The 9136-nt window shown below is 38.8% G+C and overlaps 1 protein-coding gene across 1 annotated transcript in view; it reads left to right on the plus strand.

Moving 5' to 3' along the window:
- Positions 1-8907, plus strand: part of FAM20C (FAM20C golgi associated secretory pathway kinase) — a 79622-nt gene extending 70715 nt beyond the window's left edge. Inside the window, exons 6-10 of the mRNA XM_039493241.1 lie at positions 3914-4094; positions 4749-4858; positions 5613-5694; positions 6527-6586; positions 7785-8907. Of these exons, the coding sequence (XP_039349175.1) occupies positions 3914-4094; positions 4749-4858; positions 5613-5694; positions 6527-6586; positions 7785-8037 (686 nt within the window). The 3' untranslated portion in view covers positions 8038-8907. The remainder of the gene's footprint in view (positions 1-3913; positions 4095-4748; positions 4859-5612; positions 5695-6526; positions 6587-7784) is intronic.
- The last annotated feature ends 229 nt before the right edge of the window (positions 8908-9136 follow it).

Genomic DNA, 9136 nt, shown 5'->3' on the forward strand with positions numbered 1-9136 from the left:
AATGGGAGTTCTGTGTAAAAATCAATAGCTGGATATGCCCCAATAAGAACAATGATTGATTGGAAAGCACAGTGCAGCCAGCACGTCTCGTGTTAGCTCTGTCATCCCATGCAGCAGTTGATGTGATTGTGGTGATATGCCAGAAACTTTGCTATGGATTTATTTAGATACTACTATGTGATGAATGCCAAATTATTATTCCCGGTTGCTTGCACTAACAATATGGAAAGCTGCTGACTGCATTCAAGTCATACTCTCATTCATCCTGCAGTACAAAGTGCGGTATTTGATGTGATTCCCTTCTAAAAAAGGCAAATATGACAGCAGGCAAGTGTCATTGTTGTGTCTTTTGCTCTTTACAAAACAGTTATGGTTCAGGATAGCGGATGATAAGTTTCCTCCCTCCAGGTGTAAGCAGATTCATGTAGACTTTAAAGAGAAAGTATCTCAAACTATCGAGACAAATATCAGTGGATTATCCACATCAGCAAATGAACAGGCAGCGCTGGCACTCGACTAAATGAAAACATGGGGGCACTCTTACAAGTGTGGGGCAACACACAGTTGTGCTGACGCAGGAGCAGACACAGAAGCGGTGCTAGGCCACTGGGGTCCCTAAGCAGGACTCTTTCTGGGGGGCCCTGGCCCCTCCCCCTAAAACACTAATTGTATTATTTCCTCAAACCAATAAATAGACCAACACAACACAACACTTGTTAAAAAGTCCACATTAAATAAAATGAAGGGTATTTGGGGGGCAATACTACAGCAGGGCCCACTTAATCTGCTTGGGGCCCTAAGCAATTGCATAGTCTGCTTATGCCTAGCACCACCCCTGAGAGCGCAGACCCAATTCTGACTTCCCGTGTGCCAAGGGTCTGCCCATTCCCTGCTCCTGCCCTCCGCACTCCATGCCCACCGGTACAGGATGGGGAGTAGTAGCTAGAGGGTGGCTGTTCTTCCCACTGCACTGCCCCCTTCAATATGGGGGAAGGCAGGGGGAGTCTCTTTATGTCTCCTCATTCCCCTCTTTTCTCCTGCAGCACGGATCAGAATCTGATCCTGTGTGTGATTTTGTGCAGATCTTCTTTTGTGTTTAGCCTGGTGTCTGTTGCAATAGTTTGTCTAGATTAATTTCTTTCAAAGGCATAATCTCAAATGTTTCTCCTCAGGAGTTATTAGCTAACAGTACCACTGCCTAGTACAATGTGATAATCCAGTTTCCTAGTAAACTGCAGCTTACCATAGCATTCAGCCAATGTTCAGCCCACATCCCTCTTTATTATGGATTATGAAAAAAATTCAGATGGAAGCATGAACCCCTCCTGATTTAACAGTCGTGATCAAAGGCAAAGCTTCAGTGCATATGTAGCCTTGTGGAAAACTGCAGCCAGACTAGCGCTACAGTGGCAGTTTGGAGAAGAGCCTTAAGAGAGAAAATAAAACCCTCTACACAATTTAGACTGTGGATCCTGATGTTGTGGCCTATAGTAGTTTATTTTTAAGCTAAATTTTAGGATAGATAGATAGATAGATAGATAGATAGATAGATAGATAGATAGATAGAGCTGTATTCCTATGCAATGTGAAAGATATTTTCCAAAGATGCCAGTGTATAGATATGCATTACAGGACTGTTTCAAATTATTTAAAGGCTAAATTGAGTGTTATTCCTGTTTATCAGCCAAGGATGTGGTTATTTCTGAGTTACAGGAAATCTCCTGAAGTTATTATTTTTATCCTGAAATTGTTAAGGCAATGCTCACATTTTAAATGAAAGGAAAAACTATTTTTTTTAAAAGGGAGGGTGCTCAAATTGCCATAAGATTTTTATTATTATTTCAAGTTCAAAAATATCTTTTTGGCTCTTCTTTCCCCCTATGATCATTTCTCCTTTTCATTTTTTTTTTTTTTTTTTGCTTTTACTGTTTTATGTCTCTCTCCCTCTCTTTCTACTGGTCAAAAAGGCTTTGCCCTCAGGATAAACTTAATATATATTTGTTTACATTGTGTTTCAGAACCAAATCAGAAGGGACTTAGCCAATGTACATAAACATTGAGGACCCGATATATGACAATTAGGGAATTGTTCTTGTACCCTCATTGACTAATAATGGCTGCCAGCCTATCAGAGTACAGGGATTTGCATGATATGTGGCCGCTGAGTAATAACCATAGGGATAATGCACAAATCAGATGCCCACAACCAAAATGCATGGAAACGAGGAAAAACTGTTAAGTAATAATCCATCAACCCTGCACTCTGATTGTTTGAGACAATTTCATGGTAATCAGTCTGTTCTCTAAATAATAGACCTGAGCAATTCCAATCAGTAAAGGAATCATCACAAGCTTACTGCACTTTCATAGTCTCCTGAATTTAAAAGTATGTTCAGCCTTACTTTACAAAAGGACACATCAGCATTATTGTAGCTTCATCATCTGTCTGAGGGAGTGTCCTCTTTAAACATGCAATGTGGTCCTTGACAGTACAGTGCTAGCATTCTTCCTCCCTACCTTTTCTCCTCATTGCATCACCTACCTTATGTCCGCACACTATTCTGTTTCCACCTTGGATGCTTTCTTTTGCTACGGGGTTAGATCATGCCATTGGCACAGAGCTCCAACGAAATGGTTATGCAGAGCTGCACCACCGCAGAGCAAGCTCCAGGAGGCATTTGGCCTCGGAGACCTTGAACTGTCCTATTGCATTAGGGGGAAAGGAACTAACCACACTCCTTTACACGGAGCTGCCTGTGCAGACAGCAGGTTCTGAAGGCCACGTGTGTTTGAGCCACGGCTTCACCCATCCCTGCCCCATTGTCAGTGAGTTGCTCCCTAGGAAGAGCAACTCTGCCACCAGCGGTGCTACGCTGGCCTTGCGGTGAGCTGTACTAAGAGTGGAGCTTCTTACTCCTTATCCCTGTGGCACAGTAGCGTAAGGAGAGGACACGATCTTGCACAACTTATATTTTACACATTTGGGCAAAGCAAATGTTTAAAGCCCTGTAGTAAAACAGCAATAATAGGAACATCACTCTGTTTTTCTTGCTAATAATCTGGGTTTCTTTGGTGGGGTAAAGTACTCATCCTTCAGCCTTCTAGTGTATTCCCTTGGGAAGTGGATTATGGCACTCCTAGTACAACTCAAATCTGTGATGGTAGTTGTGAGATTTTAAAGTACTAGACCCTGTAAAATATGATAAGTTGCTGTTGAGGCATTCTGTTTGTTGGCTAATGGAATAATGCAGCATGCAGAGAGGAAATTTAAGGTATCTATTGCCAAAGCTAGCTCTGTGATTCCCTGGAAAATTGGGTATGTATCACAAACAATTCTCCCTTGTAAAAATGAAAACATCTTATACCAAAAAATGCTGTCAGTGTTGAAAGAAATGAGACAGAATTTTAAAAAGTGACTATTGATTTTGAATACCTTAATTTCTAGGTTCCCAACTTGAGACATATCAAAGGGACCTGATTTCCAGAAAGTGCTGAGCAAACTCTTAGCAATATTGGTTATTATCTAATGTTCAGGTACTGTATTTGGGGGAACTATGTTAAATCTAGAGCTTACCGTCAGTGTCTGTAGGGACTAATATTGCTCAAAAGGCATATTGAAGTTGGAAAAGTGTAGAGGAAACTATTTTTTATTTTACATAAATTGGAAATTTTCACAGAGGGCCTGATCCAGACCCCCCTCCAAACCACTGAAATCAATAGCAACCTTTCCATTGACTTCAGTGGACACTGGATCAGCTCATTGAAGGCAATGGAAAGACTACCACAGCCATCAGTGGGCTTTGAGTCAAGATCGTATATTTGTTCATGGTTGTTTGTGTATTTCTGTGTGTTTTACCGACTCTAAAACACTAATAAAAGAGAAAGTTTTCAGATGTTTCCCTTCCTTTGTCAGCAAACAACATCTGTTTCTATGGCGAGTGCTCATACTACTGCTCAACCGAGCATGCTCTTTGCGGAAAACCAGATCAGATCGAAGGTTCTCTCGCTGCTTTCCTACCTGACCTGTCTTTAGCTAAAAGGAAAACCTGGAGAAATCCATGGCGGCGCTCCTACCATAAACGCAAGAAAGCAGAGTGAGTAGTGGAGAAGAAAAGGGATTTCCAGCAGCAGAGCTAATGTATTGCTGGGTAGAATATAAGCAGTGATTAATTAAAAAAATAAACACAAATTCTGCAGAGGTCTAATCCAAAACCCATCGAAGTCAGTGGGAGCCTTTTCATTGCCTTCAGTGGGCATTAAATCAGGCCCCTAGACAATGATGTACTTGGAAAAAAATAAATATTTAGAATCTGGAAGAAACACCTGATCCTTGAATGGGCTTCAGTGGCACTATACCCATGTCTAAAGACAAGCACTTGCATAAGTCTTTTCAGGATCAAGGCCTGTATCTGTGTCCAGTAGTGAACCAGTCAGTCCTAGACAAGTCTTGAGTAGTTTAGATATCTGACTTTGTAATTACTTAGAAGGCACACCTGATCTCCTAATTTTTGGATCTGGGAACAGATATTTTCTTTAAACTCATGATTCTTCTAGAAATTCTAGAAAATTTACCTTAATTCATCAGGCACAATCTTTATCAGAATTTGTATTGCTTAAAACAGCCTGTAGAGTTGGTTGTACATGTGCTAATCCTAACCCACTGCAGTACAACTAAATCCTTGAAAGGCTTTGTTATACCGAGTAACTTTTAGATCGGATATAAACAATCAACAATATCTCTTTTCCAGATGGGAAGTGGATCCGGATTATTGTGAAGAAGTTAAACAAACACCACCCTATGACAGTGGGACCAGAATTTTGGATATAATGGATATGACAATTTTTGATTTTCTAATGGGTATGTTTCAGATCTTTTAAAATTAAATGCAGTGTTTAATTATAGTAAGAACCAGTTCTCCATACAGTGTTTTGTATAGGTCAGCAATTTTCTGATGCACACCTAGAATTGCACAAATACTTGTATGTGCAATTTGGGTAATTGTGAAATATTGCACATTTATTTGGACATATTTGCATCAGTGCAGATTAAAAGAACAAAGATTTATAGAACTATATTGTAAATAAGCACAATGATTAATGTCCTTTTTGACAGTCAAATGAAATGTTCTTCATGGAAATGCAGAGCCTCTACAACACAGTTTACAGTGAATGTCATTCTGTTGTAATGGATGCTTTCTATATGTACATGTCCAGGCTGTATATTATTGGTAGATCTCTGAACACTTGTGTGCTAGTGCGTAAGGTGTGGTAGATAAACAGAGGACTATTGATTCTGAATCAGGAAAGATGGAGAATACACCACAAACAGTATTTTTTCTATGTGCAACCCATTCAGAAATAAAATACTTACAAACACTGGACAAGAGTAACATATCCTAGGCCTGCTGTAATGTACTGAACATGGGGCTACAGCTTGAGACCATTTGGAAACTGAAGCCAGAAATATTCTGATCATGGCTGAAATAAGCGGCTTCTGGACTATCTGCCGATTTGCATTCCCAGCAACAAAACTTTAGGAATAACGGTGTAGAGTGGTGTTGTTTTGTTTTATCATTATTATCACTATTATTATGATTATTATTATTCTCTAGGAAACATGGATCGACATCACTATGAAACCTTTGAAAAGTTTGGAAATGAAACATTTATTATCCACTTAGATAATGGAAGAGGGTAAATATGTTAATAATTTTATTGATCAATGGAATAATTTTGGCCAGACTAACTTCATGACAACACAGCTATGGAGATAATTTATACATTTCAGTATAGACATGATTAATCATTAGTGTTACAGCAATGTCTAGAGGCCCTAACCGAAATCAGGGATCCATAGGACTAGATGTTGTACAAACATAGATATGAGACAGCCCTGTATTGAAGAGCTTCTGATATAAATAGGTAAGACAAAGAGTGTGAGAAAGGAAGTATTATTATCCCCATTTCACAGATGGGGAACTGAGCCCAAGAGAATTATATGAATTCTATGAATTACCTGAGCTGTTAGGGGAAGGCTGTGGTTCAGGTGGGACTGAATCCAGATGTCCTGAGCCTCAGTCCTGTTCATTAATCATAAGACTATTCTTCTGCTCTGGTAATATAATTTACCTACATTCAATTTTCCCCAGAATAGTGAATCCCCATCAATTTAAGACACAAACTTTGTTTTGTTCTTTGGCTTGAAAAGGCCTGTTGAGAAAAATGTGAGGCCCTGGTACATCATTTTTGCTGGGGCCCCACCCGCTCCCACTTCACCCACATTTCACCCCAATGACAGAAGTTTGCAGGGGAGGGGAGCTAAGCTCAGGGACTTGATACAATTGTCTCCCTTTTTCCCCATCTTGTCAGTCCTTGATCATGCACCCAATGGCAAAGCTCCCATTGCCTTCACTCATCAGGCCCTATATTCCTAAAGATCTTTTTTTAATTTTCTGGAATGAAAAGATACAGAGGTGGATCAGACATTGAGATACCCTTTGTCATTTCATCCTTTATTTTTCAATAGGTTTGGAAAATATTCCCATGATGAGCTCTCCATATTGGTGCCTTTAAACCAGTGCTGCAGGTATGTTTTATTTTGGTATTTATTCCTAATATGTAATGAGCCCTGTTTTTTTTTTCAGCTGGCAGGACTGAAATGCTCAGGAGTGAGCCATGTGCTGAATAAACCACTCATTTAAGGCACTCTGGGTATTGTTGGGCATCTATTGTTGACCAACACAATCTGTTTGTTTAATTGGTGCTTACAAAGCTGAGGCAGTGACAACAGTCAAATGTGGTGAAAACAGATGCAAAAGAGGTTTTCTGTCTATGGATTTCCCATCTAGATGTGCACCATGCTGAGCTCGATCTAGAAGAGGAGATTTCAGATACAGATTGTACACCACTGTCCATGTACTGTAGTTGCCTGAGAGTTCATATGCATGTCTTTCCAGCTTAATTGTTTTGTGGGTTTTTTTAAATGCTTGCTTATTGGGCACAGAAATCGTCTCTAAATGTTGGTTTTAGTCTTCCATGAAATTTCATTTAAAAGCTATGGGCAGTATGTTCTTGTTAAAAAGTTCTGCACTGATGCTCTTTGGGCACTTAGGAGCCTAAATCCCACTGATTTCAGAGAGAGTTAGGCACCTAAGTCCCTTTTGAAAATGAGACTTGGGTTCTTAAGTCGTTTAAGCACTTTGAAATGTTACTCAAAGTCTTTTTTTCATGTACATACCTCATTTGCATCAGTAGAAAAAGATTTTCAGCAAAACTATTTCAGTTACTACCAGAGCAAACTTCTGATTTCTTCAACTTTTTGTGATTGACAAGTCGCTTTGACCTAAGTAAATTTTGAAAAATGGGACTTAGGTTCCTAACTCACTTGGAGAGTTTTGAAAATTTTACCCTTAATGTCACTGGCCAAGAATTTCAGATGTGACTAGTGATACTGGGTGCCTGAATTTTTGGGTCCCCAACCTGAGAAACTTTAAAGGGGATCGATTTTCAGATGGTGGGTGCTCAGCACTTTCTGAAAATCAGGCCTTTTTTAATACATCTCAAGAGGGCATTTAAAAATTGAGCCACCCAAAACCACTAAAGACTTTTGAAAATGTTGGCCATTCTTTGAGAATATGTGCCCGATATATTACTTATGTACCATGTTTTCTTATGTCAATGTCTTCCACATTATCATGAGAAGGATTATTTCAATTCTGTCTTTTATGCCACATGTAATAAAGTGTAACTCAAATACTGATTTACTCTTTTTCCTTTATTCCTAGAATAAGGAAGTCTACCTATCTGCGATTACAGTTATTAGCCAAGGAGGAATATAAACTCAGTCACTTGATGGAGGAATCATTACTAAAAGATAAAGTTGCACCCATCCTTTACCAGCTACACCTAGAGGCAATGGACAGGAGGCTACGGATTGTTCTCAATGCTGTTAGCGACTGTATAGAAAAAGATGGTTATGTTAATGTGGTTGAAAATGACTTTGACACTGATGTTAACACTATTACAACCAAGAGGTAGTGAAATCACACGACTGCATTTTTACTAGCTAAGTAAAGAAGATAAAAAAAGTCTTGCAAAAGACTGTGTATGCAACTTTGTGAATTCAATGAATTCAAAAATGAGATATAATTGTTCCCAAAGTAGGTAAAGTGTAGACTCTGTGAAGGATTAGTTAATTAAGAAAAATAAGTCTAATGTGATGCTTTTAAATAGTTCCTAAATCAGAATATGAAAAGGTTTGGAAAATATTGAGGTCACTGACAGGTGACGCTAGTCTGGTGGCAAAACACCTCCTACTCTTTTTGTATAGAAAGGAGGCCTTTATTTAATATTTTGTATTTATATATGGTATATCTATGAAAAACCACAGGCACCTACCTACCAAATTTAACAAAAGAGGGACAGCATAATTTTGTGACTCACAATTTATTCTTGGTGACAGTCCACTTAGTATTTTGTGTTAACCCTTTAAGTGCTCTCATTCACTGTACCTACTTTAAATTGAATGCTTTGTTTGTCAACTACTCAGCATTTAAAGGGTTAAGACACGTGAACTTTTTAAAAGCAAAAATAACAGCAGCAACAATAATAAGTACCGTGATTAGCTGGAAGGGGATTTCGATAACTGTGCATTGACAAGAATACTTGAATGTTGGTTTTACAGAGTGATGTAAAATGACAAGTTGTACTATTTATCCATAAGAAAGTAGCAGCTCTGATCTTTCTAGACTATCGTAGTAGGGCTGTTACTTTTCCAACTTTGCTTTTGATAGTTTTGTGTAAATATATACATACATGGGTAAAAGCTGCTTTCGGCAGCTTCTAGGCTTACTTTTGCAGCATTTTTGTGGAATTGTTTGCAATGTGGTAAAAGTGCAATAAAGATATGGCAAATGTGTAGCCGGAGTGTCTAAATGGATTCATTTAAATTGCAAATATATTTCAAAGGAAAAATATACTCTAACTACATATTTGGGAAGTAGATGTTTAATTTGTGATCACATTTTGCAGTTCTAGATAGAGATGGTTGTGCCAGAGCAGACAACTGATGGGTGATATACATTGAAATTCTGCAGCAGCTTTGCTACTGTGTAGGGCGGGCAATTGTGGCATTTAG

Source organism: Mauremys reevesii, linkage group 10, assembly GCF_016161935.1.
Source record: "Mauremys reevesii isolate NIE-2019 linkage group 10, ASM1616193v1, whole genome shotgun sequence".
NCBI classification, from domain to species: domain Eukaryota; kingdom Metazoa; phylum Chordata; order Testudines; family Geoemydidae; genus Mauremys; species Mauremys reevesii.